At 47.0% G+C, this 19,087-nt stretch overlaps 1 protein-coding gene across 1 annotated transcript; it reads left to right on the forward strand.

Annotated features, from left to right (window-relative positions):
- Positions 1-1,983: 1,983 nt before the first annotated feature.
- Positions 1,984-18,691, forward strand: LOC144141077 (zinc transporter Slc39a7-like). Its single transcript, XM_077672598.1, has 3 exons — positions 1,984-3,067; positions 4,286-4,497; positions 13,546-18,691. Exons 1-3 carry the CDS (start codon positions 2,167-2,169, stop codon positions 13,795-13,797), a joined length of 1,365 nt encoding a protein of 454 aa, XP_077528724.1. The 5' UTR covers positions 1,984-2,166; the 3' UTR covers positions 13,798-18,691.
- The last annotated feature ends 396 nt before the right edge of the window (positions 18,692-19,087 follow it).

Here is a 19,087-nt window from a genome sequence, read left to right on the forward strand (position 1 = left end):
GGTGCTGCCGATCACCTCCTACCGGGAGGTGTTGGAGTGGTACCGGGAGGGCAGGCGAGTGTACCCGCCGCCCCACCGATAACTCACGAGGCAGGAGGCGACGACGCTACGTCAACTACAGACGCGAGCGGTGTGGACACCGGTGGTTGCAAAACACGTGTGCCCTGAGGTGTACGCGAGTGATGTGTGCGCGGTGTGCGGCAAGGGCCGGGCGACCATGGCGCACATACTGCGGAACTGCAAAGTGAGCGAAGGGACTACGGACGCGTTGCCACCGAGCCTGGAAAAGGCGGTGGCGAAGGTTGACTACGACGCCCAGCGCGAGGCCGTCCAGCAGACGTTGGTGGCCCTCGAGCATGGAGGAAAGAAAAGTTTAGGAGGGAGCGTCACGTGACTATCGTGAAGCCTAGTCATAAAAAATAAAAAGGAAAGACTGATGGGAGATGCCCTGCCTCACGTGATAGGCAAGCGGTAGTTATTTGCGCCTCACGCGGCCGTCCGCCTGCCCGCGCTATGCTGCGTCGTTCCGTTTGGTTGCCGGGCCGTCCGGGTATTCGGGTTTCGGCGACGAGTCCCCGTCCGGGCGTTGCGCGCAGCGCTGCCTGCAACCCTACACGCGCAGCGGGCTGATCGTGCAGGCAAAGTGTTCGGACGGGAGAGACAGAAAACAGAGGCCGAAAGCGCAGCCCTGCGAAGGGGCGGTGCGAGTAGGCAGCTGAAGCCGAGCGGCCCGCCAACGTGACGTTTAGGCCGCGTCACAACTTGCCGGAAATAAAGATGTTGTTTCTCTCTCTCTCTCTCTCCTTCAAGTGCTGAATATAAAGCGGTGAGCGCGCTGCGCCGGTTCAGTCAAGTGCGTTCGCTTGACTGCGCTTGACTTTGCTTGTGCTTCGCTTGACGACGACGACTCCGTTGCTTCTTCCGATGTAGTGCGATGGAAGCTCGAGCGAGTGGTTTGACACAATCGAGTACCAGCGTCAATCCAAACGCTGATGGCAACTCTCTCATGTCGCGTATGCATGTGCATGAAAAGTAAAATTACGCCAATCTTCCCGCGTAAGAGAACACCCGCATGTGATGGAATGCATCACACGCGTTCACAACACGTTTCACGCGATTTAGAGAATCAACCCAATGGAAACGCCAATTGAACCCCCCCGATGCGTCGCATCACATCAGGGTTCCCTCGCGGGAAGATGGGCGTAATTTTTATATTTTAACACGAAAGCGTTTTATGCCGCGATACCCCAAGATTTCGCTGACGTCATATCCGTCGATACCGGAAATGACGCCAGTACACCTTTGCCGAAGCGACCCGCCAGCAGGACGTCGCTCGCCAAGCACACCGATAAGGCTAGCCGCAGACCCTCAAATCATGCTCAGCTGCAGATTTCGCTGCACATTTCACTTTCGTGTTTTACTGATTCCTATGACAGAGGAATCAACCACAGTTTTTCTCTTCTGTTTTTCCCAAACCATGGATGTGCGTGTTTTATCTGCTTCGGCTGATTTTCTAATGTCAACTTCAGTTACCTGGGAAATAAACGTATTTTCTGGTTGGTTACTCCCCGTACACGCCTTTGGAGTGATCTCTGCTTTGTTTTCGCCTTAACAACTTTTGAAGCACAACTTCTGAAACTTGCGGCGTCGCTAACGCGGCAAGCGTGGGGTCAGTGCGGACTAGCGCATTTGAACAACGCGCTGTACGCGTCACCCTGTTTAAGTGGCGGCGCACAGCGGCGGGGCCGTGCACTATTTCGGTTTGTTCTTTTTTTTGCCAGGCACTCAAAGAAAGGCACTGAACGGCGTTGGGCGTCGCAGCAGTCGTCACAATGAAAGGAAAATAATCTCGGCGGTTGTTTCTTTTAGGTAAACCCACCAAAAACATCAAGGAAGTCCTTTACATCAAATTTTATATGCCTATTTGTTAAAAGCTATAGAGTAGTTCACAAAATTTTTAAACTTTTGCTGCTTTTTTAGGAAACCACCAGGTGGTCAATAAGCGTCGCCTTCATTTAAAAACACGTCGGCAAAGTTTTCACAATGCCCGCCTAGAGCAGTGGAGTTGTGCGGTTTCTATCTTCGGAAGTAGTTTAGATAGCATGCTCTTGTAGTGGGCGCGTTTCCGAGAGTTGAGCAGCACAGACGCATCCACGAAAGGGAGACATGTTGTCTCGAAGCGGCGGAACGTGCCTACTAGTGCTTGTCGTGCTGTCAAGTGCCGTACTCCGGCTAGCAGGCGCCCAGCATCACCACCACCACCACGATCATGACCACGATCACGACCACGAGCACGTCAGTGAGCCCGCGGCGTTCAAGTATTCGCGCGCGGCGAACGACCCGCATGTAGCAACAGCTGGCAGCGAGCATCGCCATCATGCCCACGGACACGTAGCATCGTCCTCTTCTCATTCCCATGCGTCGGCCACTCCTAAGAAGTCAAGTCGCTCGTTTGAGGAGACTGCTTTGATCTGGGGCCGCGCCTTGGGTTCCACGCTACTGATCAGTGTGGCGCCGTTTCTCATCCTGTTCTTCATTCCCATTGACTCGCGCTCTGGCCACGAGTCGCTGCTCAAGGTACTCCTTAGCTTCGCCTCGGGTGGCTTGCTGGGCGATGCTTTCCTCCACCTCATCCCCCACGCGCTCATGCCGCACACCGACGAAGCTTCCGGAGAGGGCCATGCCCACAGCCACGGACACGGCCATAGCCACGGACATGGCCATGGCCACGACCATGCCCATGGCCACGACCATGCGCACGGGCCGCATGACATGAGCGTGGGCCTGTGGGTGCTTGCCGGCATCCTCGCCTTCCTTATGGTCGAGAAGTTTGTCCGCATGATTAAGGGTGGCCACAGTCATGCGCACGCTCACGAGCATGAACAGCACCGCGCTGACGACGGGACGCCGTCAGAGAGGGGCGAAGCTGACGCGAGACCATCTGGCAAATGCGACGGAGAGTCGAGCGGGGCAGAGGACGCCAAGGGTGAGGCCACTGCCGCGCTGGTGCGCAGGAAAAAAGCCAAACTTGAAAGCCCAGACGTGGACCCGAAGAAAACTGATGCTGGTGAGTGCCCGATTCCTGTTGGTTGTTGACTTGCTTTCCTTCGGAGAACAGCGCTTGGCTGCGACAATTGCGTAATTGTTTTCTGCGACCCTCCGTAGTCGAGTGGGACCAGAGCATCTGCTCCGAAAAAGCGATGGTTGTCCTTTGCATGTGCCGCCCTCATTGGTAGCTAAGCGTATTTGTGAAGAAATGCTCACTCGAAGACTGGAGCAAGACTTCAGGGCTTTCGTAAAATCATCATAGGTGCGAATAGCCATGGTGCCACACTGTGACAAGGTCTCCTTCCTTCCTTGTTCAGTAAGGGGGCTTTGCGCTGATGTATAGCAGCAGTAGAACGTAACCTGTGCTTAGGTGCCCCATGTGGAAACCCCTCAACGAGATTACTGGCCGCTGTGGTTGGACCTGGTACTTGTAGTGACACTTCCAAAGGTAGAAGGTTAGATGGATACTGAAATTCGAAACAGCGCAAAAAGACTAGACAAGGGAACGACGACACAAGCGCCTTGTGTCGTCGTTCCCTTGTCTCGTCTTTTTGCGCTGTTTCGAATTTCAGTATGCACCACCAACTAGCCCAAACCACCGTTCTAACGTGTTAGCTGGATGAGTGCTCAATGCAAATGATTGCACAGAGCTTGGTTTCAAATTTCTGTTCATATGCTTCTGTTATACTACTTTGATCGGAGTAAAACTGTTTCCTTTAGGCATTAGTCCAGTCGTGTTTGTGGTTGCTTACGACTGCACGCGGCAATTGGCGTGGTTTTTTTTTGTGCCAACAGAGTACAGAAATAGAATGTAAATTAATAAAGATGAATGCTTTTAATAGGGGTGGAGAGTGCCAAGCCTATGTTACAGCACTTTCATTAGCCATCTGTTGCACTTTAATCCACGTGGACTGTAGAAAGAAACAAAGGGATGCTGCTGCATTAAAGCTTATTTAAGCACAATACTTTATGCTAACCTGTCCTTGAAAAGGAACATGTATAAAATAAGTCATATTGTAGGCTATGCTTGCAGTCTGGAAGCATAACATTGCCACGTGTCATTTCAGCCCTTTCACCGAGTTAGATTTGCATGCTGAGAAAAAAGAAGTGTATTTTCTATGGTTTGTACCATGCCCGGTTCCATTAAGGCATGACGTTTATTGCAGACACCACTGTAACATTCCAGTTCAGCACCTTGGGACATGCACTGACTGGCTGTTGCTTGTTTTTCTTCCAGAAAAGCGGCCATCAGACATCAAGGTAGCTGCCTACCTGAACCTGGCGGCCGATTTTACGCACAACTTCACGGACGGCCTTGCCATTGGTGCCTCTTTCATTGCTGGCAACACGGCAGGCATTATATCCACGGTGACCATCCTCTTGCATGAAGTACCGCACGAGATCGGAGATTTTGCCATCCTGGTGCAGTCCGGCTACAGCAAACGCAAGGTGGGCTTCCCCCCTTGCAACTCACCTCAGCATAAGTCACGGTCATGACGTCAACGAGGGAATAGTTTATTTAACGGCTACAGCTCAGCATAATAAGTCACGTTCGCAGTGTCAACGAGTGAATAGTATATTTAAAATCTCTCTTCTCGCTTGCGCTTGGGTTGTGTTCTGCAATTTTGTTCCTTCGTTTTTTGAACGTCATACATTTACGTGCAGAGTGAGAAGAAACTGACCTGGTATTGCTGTGCAGCGCTGGTGTCTGCCTTTGTTGCAGCGCTACATAATACAAGTGGCGTTGGTGATATTCAGAAGGGATCTCTGAGTTACACGCATAAATGTTGCTGTGCTGACCAGAAAAAGCTTGCAAGTGAATCCAGTGAATCCTTTACGAAGGGAATCCTTAGGGATTTTTGTGCTCTGTCGAGAAATGTCTTTTTTTTTTATGTCGAAATTCTCGAATAATTCTGGGTTTGCGCCAGGCTTGTGTGCATCATTTGGGCCGCACTTTACCAACTGCCCAAACAGGTGCACTCTTCCCTTGCAACCCGCACTGCACTGCCACGAATGCTGCTGCAGGAGTTATTTTTGTTAGGCAGCATTACTTAGTGCGTGCCAGGGTCTCGCACAGCTGTCTGTATTTTTATTTTGTGCGGAGTGAGTGCCAATTCTTTATTTCAGACAGCACAATGGGCATGAAGCTTTGAATTAAGCTTCAATAGTATAAGTTTTGCTGACCAGTGTTGCTCATTGTTTGGGAGGTCCAAATTTACTTTTTGGGTGATTTTGAAAATGGCTAGGTTGGCAGGCAAAAGTGCTGTACTTTGCTCCTGCCTATCTTCAGTGTACAGAGGGCAACACCCTTGTCTATAACGCAGGTTTTGTACTTGTAGCCTTATCTTGCCTCGGCGGAAAAACATTTGAAGAAAACTATTGTGTCATTCTGACCATAAATTTTGACCTCAACGTTTTTTGTGACAAGTTTAAGTGCGCTGTTTTGAGAGATAACCAGTTCAAGTCAAACTCAGTGTTATAGACAAGGGTGTTGCGCACTGTACAAGCTCTTTAATAAAGATATACTGAAGCTAAAAACATGCAGTGTTGAAGGAGTGGAAGCTATTAGTGTGTCACAGCCTTTTATATATATAAAGCTATTTTGTGGGCATTTTTTTATGTTTTTCACTGAAGCAAGGTTTCTCAGCTGAGGAGCCAGCTATTGAGCATGACATCTGGTGAGAACCACAGTCGTATAAACCTTTTATCACAAAATAACTTGTTTGCACAGCATTTAGGATAAAAGCTACCAAACTGTTAACACCCTCCCTCCGCTTTTTTTTTTTAAAGCTACGGAATGGGGACAGTTTGGGCATTGTTTTCCAACTTCTGTAGAAAAGGTGGCCAAATTTCAGCTGCGAAAGCTTTACAGTCTGTTACTGACTGTACTCCCTTGGCACTATTTCAAGCTTGTATTGAAGGTAAGGTTGCATTAACCCTTTAAAGGGTTAACGCAGCATCGGTAGATTAGAGTGTCGGGAATACATATGTACCATTCGCAGCAGCAGCAGTTGCTTATTAACACAGACAGTGCCAAAAGTGTGAAAACAAGTATTGAAGCCCTATGCATTTTCCCACACTACAATTTGCCACATCATGATTTGCGAGTGCATGGTGAAACGGGATTGGTGAGGCTTCTCGAAGCATTTTTCTGAAACAAACACTGGGGCGGGGCATGCAGATGTAAAATAAATGTATGTGGGAACTTGTATGTGCTTCTTAATAGAGGCAAACCTCAGCTAGCAAGCATTGTAAAATAGGATGCCTCTCCACAGCGGAAGCCTTTGTTTAAGTTTCGTAGAAATGTTTCCCCTTGCGCTTACAAGCGCAGTCGAAAGGTGCATGCAGGCCAACGCGAGAGCCTATTGTACCTACTTTCTACTAGCACGTTTATGTATGCGTACAGGTGCCCCGAAAAGTAAACGAAGCACGGCTTGGGGAAATTAGAATAATTCCTATTTTATGCGCCTGCCAGCATAAATAGAGTATGTGTGGCCCGATTTTATTTTAGAATGAATTTCTTGAAAAGTTACTTAGAAGTTGCGTGCTAGGCTCATGACGGAGAAATCCCCTCAAAATCTCCAATCCACGCTCCGTTTACCATTTGGGGCATCTGTACACAACAGCCAGCGACAGAAGTAGGAGATTATTAGTGCGATTGGCTGTGGTATCAGGATGTGACAGCTGCTAACTTTATTGCTGGCCCATGGTGCATGTATTTTCTCACCTTTTCTCTGGTTGTGGTACGTGCATCATCAGGAAGTTTCTCGGGGGCGCATACAGGGGCGAGGCTTGATGGCCAACTTTGCCTGCACTCTGCCATCTTCAAGAAAACTCTTATTGGCTTCCAATCATTTGAACAAAAGTGAGAGGCAATGTTAATAGGCTGCCAGAAAGATGGCGACGACCGGGTAAATTGGGGGCCCACCTTGCTCTGGATGCTTTGTGACATGCTCTTAAAGGTCATAAAAAAATGGAAGGGAAGTGGGAGAAAGAGATGCCAACCTTAGTTTTTTTTTTCTCGGCTAGCAAGGCATTGTTGGCGGTCAAACAAAAGTCAAGAGAGCTACGAAATGCGTGTTCTTTCGGTTAAAGCATAAAGTTGTGCAGCCTTTAGTGTCCCTTTAAGGGTGGGCTAAAATTTCAGGAAAATTGCAAGACATTCGGATTTATTTTGTTTGCTCAAATGTGTATTATTATTAAGCACAGCCACATGTGAGATTCACGTAACAAGGCATAGTTTATTCATTATAGTAATATCATTACATTCATACAATCGGAGAGCTTCACTGCACATCCACTTTTTATGCGATAGCATAGGTGTCTCATGGGGTGAAAAAACCGCATTGGTGGCAGGTAGTATCCTCATTGACTGCGAATGTAGGTATGTGCCAACGAGACATCCCCACTGGCTGCGAATGAGGGTGTGTGCTGACGTGACCTTCCCATTAGCTGCGACATGTCATTTGGCTTTAAGGCAGCGATGTCAGTGTTGCTAAGGGGGCCAGCAAAAGAGGTGGCGACGCAGGGAGGGGAACGTGCTGGTATGTGTGGTCTGGCTTCAAACCGGCAACAACCTCTTGCTGGACCCTGTAGAACGCATTGACTAAATGATAATGACACTTTGTCATATATCAGCAACATGGCCCCAGTGTGTGTGGTCAAATCGCAAAACGAATCTTCCAAAAACTGCACGTTCACGCGTGCTTTTGAATCCTCACATATTAACAAAATAAAGTGTTCTCTGCAATTTTTTTGTCTAAATTTTGCCTTTGAGAGGAAAGAAATGGAGGCCACAAAGCAAAATGTAAGCTTCTAAATCTTTAGGAGATAGCTCTGGTGTGGAACACACAGCCCCATGGTATTGCTACCAGGCAAGCTCTTCTATCCAGTACTTACCAGGCAGCCGTTTTGAAAACGCAGTGCAGCCAGCAACACAAACCAGATTCCATGCACCATCCGGTTTCGTTTCCTGCAGTTTCTGAGCTGAGCCACTTTTCAGATAGTGACGCCGAGATAAATTATTGTGGACAAGCTGCGGTCACCTCTCACGTTTTCTTTTATCCAATGCCTGGTCTTCTCCAAGCCAGCGCTTTCTGTACCGCATGGGTATACCATGCAGCCAAACACAGCTTTCTAAATCAGATTCTAGTAATGTGTACCGTGTGCTCCACATTTGTTCAGTTGGGTCTGCATCTGTGGTTGGAACCTTATAATGCAGGGTAACATTATTTGCCATAGAACTAGTTTTTTTTTATCTTACATAAACAGTTTTTCTTTTACATGGAACCTTGCTCGAACAAAAGCTGCCGGCTGCATCCCATCCTCCCCCCCCCCCCTTTTTTTTCGGCTTCATAAATCAAACTTGGGCGTATCATATGGGCATACCAGTGAAGAAGGTTGGTGTGTTTTGGCCAGTCTGTTTTTGTTGACGGAGTGTAATGGGCAATTTTTTGCAGCGCAGTGGTTATGGTCTAACCCACTTATAACAGCCAAACACGTTTATAACAATACTGAAGTGCCACCAAAAAGCCCTTGTTATAACTGATAACTTTAACAACCAGGTTTGGCTGAAAAATGTAGTTTTCTAAGCATTTGGTGGTCTTTACCCAGCATTAATGAAATAGAGATGTAACCATATGACCCACTGCACAGACCAACTAATGCGCCTGCCAACCAACTTAACGCAACGTGCTAGAAAGACCCATGCCTTCGAGATAGGAGGAAGCCTCCACATCACATCCTCTACTTTTTAAGTGCGAATGCACTTTATAAGCGACCCCAAACCATCCACCGCCGGCGGCGGCGGCGGCGTCGGCGTCCGCAGTGCTCCTCTATATTTAAAAAAGAAACAGCATCCGGCGCCAGGTTTCGATCCGAGGACTTTGCGGCCGCAGCGCGACGCTCTACCGACCAAGCCACGGACGCGACGGTGATATCAGTGTTAGTGACGCGCCTTATATCTTTAACGCATTCAAACTACGTCGTCAGCGGCGTGCGTTGGCGACTCAGCGGCGTGATAGCGGCTTGATAACTGCGTGGTGTACACGTGATACTACAAACCCGATGGAAGAGATGGAAGAGAAGGCGGCGAGGCGGTGGGCTGCGGGGGCCGAGCGCAAGCGCCGCAAGCGGGCCGACAACCGTGCATTCGCACTTTCACATTCTCCCCCTCGGGGAAATGCGGGGGAATTTTTTTCTTTTATTGTTGTCAAGTTTCATTTATACACTGAAGCGACCTTTGTTTGAAGTCCTGGTGATTAGTAGCAGCCTAGAGCACCTGTCCATCTGGCTATTATGGCACAGCGCTGCAGTTTTCTTTTTATCTAGAAGACACTGGAAAGCCACTACTTGTCCTTTTTATCTCCTGGGCCCGCTATCTTTAAGAGCTAAGAGGGCAGGACATAATGAGAAAAGTCAGATTTGTAATAAGCAGTTCATTTTACCTTGCAAAGTTGATGGGTCCGCTACTGTTCATTGTTATATACAATGTATTGCTGCGACTGGCATTGTTATAAGGGTGTTGGACTGTAGTGGGACGTGCCGTCGTCTGCACTGAGAACGCCTGGTCATGTGATTGTTCCTCCCCTCTATGTGATCTTTCCCCAGTGAACAGCAGGTGGCAAAAGCATGGCGGCATAGTGCACGGCTGTATTGTTTCCTTTATGCCGCTGCTGCCATTAGAGCAGGTGGGAAGGGAGGAATGAATGTGTCTGTGTTTAGGTGGGCACTCAAACCAAAGAGGGGTGAAAATCTGGGAAAGCAGCAGCTGCAATTGGCCCTGAAGGCAACCAGCAAGTTGGTTTCAAATGAAAGTCTCGCCTTCCTGTAGCCATTTTAGCATTAATTCAGTGCCGAAAGATGCCTTAATTGCTGAGAAATCGCTACTCAAACGATGATCAAATGTGATGCAAACAGCGACTGCAGTTGCTGTTTGCATCATGATATACAGGAAGTAAACGAGGCAGCGGTGATGTACAACAGTATAGAAGCAACCGAATACAACGCTGCCACGTACCGAGCAATTTGGTCAGTTTCGGACAAATCCGTGGTGCTTTCCCGAACTCTCACGTCCTTCGCAGCTCCAGACCACTAAGCAAAGTGTTTCTTCATGGGATCCGTGATCAGTATTGATGCTTTGTTGAAGGAAAACTGTCCTTTTGAGGCCCCGCAAATGTTGGCGTCGAACCAACCCCTTGTGTGTAGCTCGCGTGCTTCTTCGAAAAGTGGTACCGCTGCCCCAAGTATGGACAATTAGCGCCGTCCAGTGGCAGCCAGGAAAGACGTTGCACACGCCAGACGATTTAAGCTTTTCCGGTGCAAGTTGTGCGGTACAGCCAGTGGTGGTGGCACCTGTCTTCACGTTGTCCCAATTTTCTACCTTCAAAAAAATCTGCGCGTAAGAGTGTTCTCGATGGGCTAATCTATTGATCTAGAGCAACTTGTATTTTGATTTCACTGTCCCTTCAGCCCCTGTCTATAACTAAAAAAAAAGTGTGGCAGCAAGTGCCGTGTTGCTGGTGCATTATGCACTACCAAGAAAATGAGGCGAAGTGGCAGGCTGTTGAATTTCCCGAGCATTTCTAAAAATTGTGGCACGAATGTGACCGAAGAAGGCTGAATGAGTCAAACTGTGGCACAAGGCTCATGTGGCACAAGGCTGTGGCACAAGGCTGATCGCAGCTGATCAGGATGTGAACTTAGAAAACAGAAACATACGAAGGATAGTCTGCACCGTCAGGATTCTGAGTTTTACCCGCTGTCGTGGCTCTGTGGCTAACGCATTTTGCTGTTGAGCCAGAGGACACGAGTTTGATCTTGGCCATAAGAGCTGCTTTTATGATGGAGCTGAAAAAATGCTCGCGTGTCGAGATTGAGGTGACCGTTAAAGACCCTCAGGTGTTCAAAATTAATCCGTAATCCCCCACTATGGCACACCTCATGGCCCAGGTGTAGATTCAGTGTGTAAAGTTTCCAAGGATCCAGAGTTTGAACTGAACCAAGAGAAAGTTTGCATTAGCGTACTTAACACATTCCTGCCCACAGGAAAAGCAGGGATTTTGGGTGGTCTAGCAAACAATATTTTCCCGGTCACAAGAAATATGCACAAGAAGTATGTCACAAGAAATGTGTATCGAATTATAGAAGAGTAAATTTCTTTTGCAGTGGTTATTGTTTCAACCAGAACTTTTTATTTGAAAAAAAAAATATGTTGCACAAAAAAATAAGCGAAAACATTGGGGTTGCTCCACAGAGAAAAAATGCACAAAAAATTTCAGATACACATTTTGTACATACACTATCAGTGCAAAACTCCTGAAAATATCAAATGCCTAGCTGTAAAATTTCTTGACTTAGTGCTAGTGGATTTCATGCCACTCTGCAAAGCCATTCTTCAAGACATAGGTTGGCCACACATGCATTGCAGAAAACATTGGTTTTCTGCTCCAATCTTTTTTGCTTGTAGCACAATTCACAGTTTCGATACTTTTGCATTTTCTGGGGCTTGTGTTGAACAGAGGTATCAGGTTGTACACCGGTTTGGCACACTGTCGCTTTCCGATGCTGAAATACGATGACGAAAAGTTGTCCTCGCAGTTAGTGCTGCTGGATGTCGTCTAAAAGGTCACGTGTGGAATCTTCCAAATCACTAAAAATGCAGCATTTCCATGGTGCCGTAGCGCACGATGTCAACACCGTCTCGGTATTATCTGAACACTCGCCACATGACACCAGCGGGGGTTTAAAAAATTGCCGCGCTCAGAAAAAAAAAAAAAAAACAGAGAGGATGTAACTGTCTTAACTATTCAGTAGATGGCGCCAGTTCTCAAATTTAAACTTGAAAGCGTCGATAGTATACTATCGATTTGAATAGACATGGGAAGGAGTTCACCGTCATGCTGGGGGGTCTTGGGCTTAACAAAAATGTGTACAAAAAAGCGCAAGAAGCTATGCATTCTACCCTGGCGAATGCAAAGATTGAGAAGAGGTTTATTTTCATTGATAATAAGCACTTTCCTCGTGGAAATGTTATGCATTATAAAAATGGTGTGCAACTCCCGTCGCAAAACTTGATGCTGAAGTATGTTAGAGAGCATTCGCTTACTGGCCAATCATTAACAGCAGAGGGGCCTTAACATGCTTACTGCCTCGTAAGTAAGCCTGTGCTGAAGTCCGTTAGTTACGACAAGTTTCGCGGGGCTTCCTCGTGCATGTCATTAGTTTTTGGACTTGCAAGCCTACAGCTTGCCAGGCTGCAGCTGGGCTTGGCTGGGTGTGCACCATGAGATCCCCTTTCTGTAAAGCATTATTTAGCCTCAAATTGCACACTGGCTGCTTCCTTTGAGTGTTTCAATGCATCTGCCTGTAGGGTGGATTTATGGGCTAGCCACTGTACAGTTAGTGATTGTTTGTGGAGAGACATCAGAACAGCGTTGCAATATTTTGTTGCGTGAGTGTTGCCTTTGTTTTGATGCAGATTACTTGTATGTTAATTCATTTCCTGCCCCTGTTTATGCCTTATTAAAAAAAAATAGAATTAAAAGAAGGATGTACACCTTAAAATTAAGAATTATATAGAAATAAAATAAGGAAGTACACCTTAGAATTAAAAGAAGGATGTACTATCGGCGTCAAATGAAACGCGAACACGAAAATATGAACCTGAACGCACAAATAGCACAATTTCTTTCCATGCAAACCATCATGACGGGTGGCTTAGTTTCAAAAACAAAGATGGGAAAAGTGAATTTCCAAATATACCAATAGCGTGCCAATATATGAACACTACGAGCAGTATTTTTTAATTTTGCACGTTCTGATTCATATTTTCGTGTTCGCGTTTCATTTGACACTGATAGTACACCTTGGCTAGAGGCACGAAGGCTACGCATAAGTCCAGGCCACCGATGGACTTTGGTGTGTGCTGAAATCATGCATGCATCATCACAGTACAGACGGTCATGGTTGATTGTTGGGTGTGCGAGTGGGACTGGGCAGATCAATCCTGCTCCCTGCGTAGAGGGAAGTTGATCGTTTTAGAAGACCCAGGCACAGTGGATGAGGAGACGTGGAGCTTTTACCGTTCACACGCTCTACTTTGTCTGTTGTGCATTTTTGTGACTTCCCTAGCGTGCGACTAAAACAACTTCATGGAATATGTGGTTGCTTCATAGCACTCATGATACATTGGAGCATGCTCACTCCTGGGGGGGAAAAGTTTGCAAAAAGAAATTTGGGGTTAGGTTCAAAAGAAAAAAAATACCAAGAGAACAGCCAATTAGTGCGAAATGTCGTAAAATGCGCATAAAGCCCAAGCGAGCAGACTTAAACTGGTGTACTCTCTTCTCTCCCTCTATTTTTAGGGGGAGAAATTTATTCAAATGACCGCGCTCTCTGCTGTTTAGACTGGCTGAAGTGCTGTGTTGTGTTCCCCGAGCAGCTTTCAGACTCATCTTCCCGCTGCCCTGCCTTGACTGGGGTCCCCTTCTCGCGCAGGCCATGTGCATGCAGCTGGTGACGGCGGTTGGCTGCCTGAGTGGCACGCTGTGCAGCCTCATAGCGGACGGGGTGAGCAGCAGCGCCAACCTGTGGGTGCTGCCCTTCACGGCAGGTGGCTTCATCTACATTGCCACCGTGTCCGTCATTCCCGAGCTGCTGGAGAACACTCGCCTCTGGCAGTCGGTCAAGGAGATCTTCGCGCTCCTCCTGGGCGTTGGCATGATGGCCCTGCTCACACAGTTTGAGTGAAGCGGCCGGCCAGAGGACAGGGTGGGGGCGGCCGCCCCACCCTACGTCCGAACGTCTCGATTAGTACGTCTGCACTGACGCTTATTGGACAGCCAAGGCAAGACATGGAGACAGGCTGTGATGATGGCTGGTAGACCTGTTCTCTTCAGCTCAAATTTAACTTGACAAATTTTCGCCGTTTTTTCCCCTCCACCGAGCCGGGCAGGGGTTGCACTACTGATGTGACCTAAAAGCAGTCTAAAAGTGAAAAAGTGCCAAGTTGAACTGGCCTCGTATCGTAAATATATTCCACAAGGGTAGGAGGCGGTAGCGTTGTAGGTGCATGGTATTGTGATGTAATCCACAATGCTCATCCACTCTCCGCCTTCCTACAGTTTGTCCCTAGTTCCTATGTGCCACCTGCATTGATGTCATGTACGATATGATGTTGTTGTTGATGTTGGCAGCTACGAGTTGCCCATTGAGATTTTTTGCTCACGTACATTGTGCTAATGTGTCGAGATAATTGCTCTTCGTTTGTCCTACCTTTTGTGGCGTGCTAAAGGCGATGCAAGCAACTTGGGAGCTGCACTCTTCGGAACTTGGTAACTAATTCGAAAGACTGAAACTGGATTACGAAAGAAGCAACGTTGAAAGGTGGCTCTTGATGGAGTACCTATTTTTATTGAGTTAGCACAGATGGCATTAGCTCCAAGCACCAATTCACTGCTCTGGGCATCCACGCGCATCGCAATGAGAGTTGGTTGGCGTATGCCCAAGTATTATATGATAATGCGGCATGCATCACAGCCAGCCTTGTTTGCTTCGCAAGCCTAAGGACCTCATGTAATAGACAGCGCAGATTACGAGTGAGATTAGATTCGATAGGAAATAATGTGCCTCTAGCAGAAGCATTATTGTTAGGTATGCAAAACATTTCAGTCTTGGAATCCTGTTAATCTGAATGCTAACTCTCCAGTACGTGTTAGTAAACTAGTAACCTCCTAAATGTAAGATGTCTGAGTGATAGGGAAGTAGCGGTTACTTCCGCTTCAATTTGTTTCTAATTGCTTAATAATGCATCGATGAATGTGCTGACATTGTAATGTGAAGGTGATCATAAAAGGGCATTGAGATTAACAGCTTGGCGAACTGACAGCTCTGTGGTGGTACAGCGCAGGCTGGCCCACTTATCTTGCCTGGGAGATAACGGCCTTGGCACAGTTGACCAGGAGCAGCCTGTAGCACCAGGGTGACCTGGGTAAATTCAAAAAGCCGGCCCCGTTGTTCCCACCAACTTCATGGGCCAAGAACATTTGCCTAAGATCCTTGTTTGATTGGGCCCTACATGTACTCTCGGGTAGGTTGTGATGGGAATGGGATGGCTGTTTACTGTTTCGGTGTTGGTGTGTTGCTGCTGCGTTAATTCCATTAGTGTGGGGTGCTGAAGCAGTTCTACAGGGTCCGTGCTCTAAATGCTTAGTTGGGGTACCAAATGCGGCCAACTTTTAGGCAGTGAGAGCGCAGCTGCATTTAGATGATGTGGAAGCTTGCTGCCAAGGCAGCCTGGTGGTCTTGGCTTTGGCTAGCTATCCACGGAAGATGCAGTAACAGAATGTTGCTATGTCTTGCCTAGTAGTTCCAAAGAAGGCTTGCGGCATCACCACACTGAGATTCACGTAATTTAGAAGCATGCACAGGCATACAATGTATATGATCTCGCAGCATTCGCAATCGGTTGCAATGGTCACTGGTAGTGTAGCTAAGCCACGCATGGCCACTTGCAAGATTGGCTGACACAGAGGCTTGCAAATGCAAAACATGTGGGGACCAGCAAGCAGTAGGGCAGTGCGCAGGCAAGGAGAGCTCACTGCTCTCCAGGCCTCGTCAGAGAGCAGGGCCTTCCGCTTGAGGGGAAGACTGGGGACCAATAGGCGCCAACCCAACCAGCACATGACCTGGATTGCAGTGCAGAATTATTTGCTACTGCACAGCAATGCTTGCCCGTCTTTAGGTGCACAAGGGGTACACAGCCTCAACTGCACTTGCAGGGGAGGGGTCTAGCAGAATCTTTGCGCACGTAAAGCAGGCACAGATGTGAAATTTCAGTGCTGAGATATTGACGCAGTTCTACTGTTGGACATATACAGGGATACAACTCAGCAAATTTTGACGAACAGAAGTGATCGGGACATATTTTAGTTTGGTTTTTGTGATGACGCAGACTAGCAAAATCCCTACTTGCATGGTGCACGGCCATCGCTCTATAGATATTGAGATGTCGCTTAGCTGCAATGGTTTAGGGAAAAAGGCTGACATTTCAGCAGGTGCTGGAGGAAAACGGGTTCACTGGCGGTGTTCTTTCTCTAGCTCGGCCCAGTTTATTTGCATGCTCTTACTGTGGTCGCTTTGGAGTGCACGCGTGTACAACTGGTTGTAGCACTGGGCAGCCACATTGTGCAGCACCGGAAGTTACTTTGATGCCGAGATACTGCTTAGTGAAGTTCAGTGAGGGCAAAACAAAAGAAGGCGTTTTTCCCCATGGCCTCCTTCATGATTCGGAATGAACAGCAAACGTAGATTTTATGTGTGTGTGATAGCTGGCACCCAGAGTGGCTGGTGCGAACAAGAATGGACATGGTTTGTGTTTGCTCCGTGTTGCCTCAGCACAGTGAGAGCCCGATGTACTTGGCTCAGCTTGAATTGTGTCAAGTAGGGCTGCATGCTTTGAGCCCTGCCAGCTCGGGGCTCAGATTCCTCCACATAGTGCCGTATGCGTCTGTCAGCGCATGGCCTACCAAATGACAGACCAGTTGAATGCTTGGCTTGTCCACGCTGTTGATGTATAGCAGCGATGTGTGGCATCATATTGTGGTATCTTTTTTTTTTTTTTTTTTTTCGCTGTCCCCTCTGGAACTGGGGTTGAAATTGGCGGTTAAACTGAGGGGGCAATAAGTTGCTTTTCACGATTTTGACCATTTCGTGTTTTGTTATGTAATTAATTTGTGACTGTAGCTTTATTGAAGTAAAAACTGTGAAGTGTACGCTCTCGGTGTCTTTACACCTTTAAATGGAACTTTCAGGAGTACCAGTGCGAAGAAGTGTTTCATTGCAAAGCTTTGCTTGTAAAACAAGAAGGCCAGTTTCAAGCATCCGTGTAGTGCTCACTACCAGGTTTCAGTAGGCATGGCGAGATTAGGCAATTGCAACAAACATCTGCTCGTTTTTTGCGACTGCTGAACAACTGGCTTCATGTTTGTCTGTGCTTTGATTAGCACAACTGGCTTGTACAAAATGTTCACCTGCCTAGATTGCAGCCTGTTTTTGCAGTGTGCATAAAACCTTCATCTGTAGTTACGTATTTCTAGCTGCACGAACCACAAAACGTGGGGGGTCATGGCTGCACAGCTGCAGTAGTTGTGCATTTTTCGGTTCCTGAAGTTGCCTTGCCCTCTGTCAGAGATTTGCACAGGCAACCAACCAAAGAACAGGCATTTAAAGCACCGGGATGCAGGTTTTATGCTCGTGCTGCTTGGACGATGGAACGAGATAGCATTAGTTGTAGCTTTGTGTTGGGTGCTGCATGGACAGTTTGTTGGCAAGGGCCACTAATTTGGTATTCCATATGACCATTTCTTCGTTCAGCTACTGGCTGAATGAATTAATACTGCATACCAACTTGTGTAAGAACGCTTGTTTTTTAACATGTTTATGCGTGCATGGAGTTAAGTTTGAAAACTGCATTTATGGAAAAAAAAAATGGGTGCAGAATGTATTATGTGCTTTGTTGTATCTCTTTCCTTGTCCTCTGTGTTAATGTCAAAGCTGGTTCTAGTTGAAAATCTATCATACTCATATAAAACAAGTTCTTTCAAACTATTACTAAAGGTGCCGATGTGTCACTAGAACCAGCAACGACTGTATTCTATGTTCAGAATACCTCAGTTGAGTAATAGCTTATTCTTGCACTCCTTGAACTTTAATGACCTGTGACACATATTTTAAAATTCAGCACCAAAGAAAAGGTGCAACACATTGCCAATGGCCGACAAAGGTGCGATTTATTACAGCAGGGGCCACTTTTTTGACGTTTCAAAGCAAGCTAGCCTGATTTGTTAGGCTTGGGCAGTACACTTTTTATGTTCAAGTTGAGGGAAGGTGGTGGGAAGGGCTAGTAATAAACAAAAAATGTAAACTGGGAGTTGTCTCATTTTTTATTAATCACTATGAAGTGATCTTCACTTGGCCAAGCATCACTTATGTTACGCACTGTGTATTTGGCTCTCTGCAGCACATTGCGTTCAACCTTGGCTGCCGTAGTCAATCCCTGAAAACGTACCTGTATCGCGGTTGGTTGTAATTTGATAATTAATAGAATCCTTCAATATTCATTTCAAGTACAGGGCACAATTAAAGAGAACAGCATCTCAACAAAAAATTTAGCGTCCGGATGAAGTGTGGGACAGCAAGGTAAAGGTTGCTGGCACGAGCACTAAAGTAGAAAGTGTTTAAGCTAAATCAGCACACGTTTCGGCACATTAATCTCACCAAGTGTGTGCCAGGTTCTCTTAGTGGAACAATGTGCACAGCATTACGTAAATATGTCTTAAAAAGCTTAATTGATGGGTTCAACTGGCATTAGTTGCAACTATGTGTTCAATGCCTTCTTCTATTGCTCTTTTATTGCCTAGCTTTGGTTTCAGGGCGGAAGTTTTTGTCAGTTATGCGTAATGCTGTGATAATTTTCTAGCAACCCTACAGTGTTCCTGTTTAAATTTTTTTTCTGCGATGCCAGTTCTGTGTACCATCCTGTACATTTCACTGGCTGCTGCAACAGTCTTGCCCCAAAATAAAGTCCTTCAAGTCGCGTGCACCTGTTGTGCGACATGGAACCAATAAAATCAAACAAAACTAATGCTTTTCATTTTCCCCGCAACAGCCAAGTTTTTATTCTGTGCGGGTTAACGTACGGGATAACAGAGGAAAGCACTACCAGCCATACACCAGTCCCAGTGGAATCTGGGGACTCGTGCACAGGTTTAAGTACTCGCACACGCTAGGCAAACTCTGGAAATCAAAGTTGAGGGTTCATTGCCTGGTAAATACAGGGCACGTACCAGACAACATGACTGTCGCTCGGGGGGGGGGGGGGGGGGGGGGTACCTCAGCTGTTGAAGATGTAGTAGCAAAGGGAGTACAAAAAGTGGCCATTTTTACAGATTCTTTGAGTGCCATACATGCTGTAACCTCCCTTGTCCCTTCAAAGAATGCAGCTGTAGGTGAGCTAAAAAACCGGCTGTGCTGCCTTACA

Source organism: Haemaphysalis longicornis, unplaced genomic scaffold (assembly GCF_048455015.1).
Source record: "Haemaphysalis longicornis isolate Haplotype H1 unplaced genomic scaffold, Haemaphysalis longicornis Haplotype H1 scaffold_1, whole genome shotgun sequence".
Classification (NCBI taxonomy): domain Eukaryota; kingdom Metazoa; phylum Arthropoda; class Arachnida; order Ixodida; family Ixodidae; genus Haemaphysalis; species Haemaphysalis longicornis.

What these genes read in the sequence shown, in the direction of transcription:
- LOC144141077 (XM_077672598.1), top strand. Translation starts at nt 2,167, where the DNA reads ATGTTGTCTCGAAGCGGCGGAACGTGCCTACTAGTGCTTGTCGTGCTG. An exon ending in CCCGAAGAAAACTGATGCTG is followed by an intron (nt 3,068 to 4,285) that starts GTGAGTGCCCGA and finishes TTTTTCTTCCAG; the next exon opens with AAAAGCGGCCATCAGACATC. An exon ending in CCGGCTACAGCAAACGCAAG is followed by an intron (nt 4,498 to 13,545) that starts GTGGGCTTCCCC and finishes CTTCTCGCGCAG; the next exon opens with GCCATGTGCATGCAGCTGGT.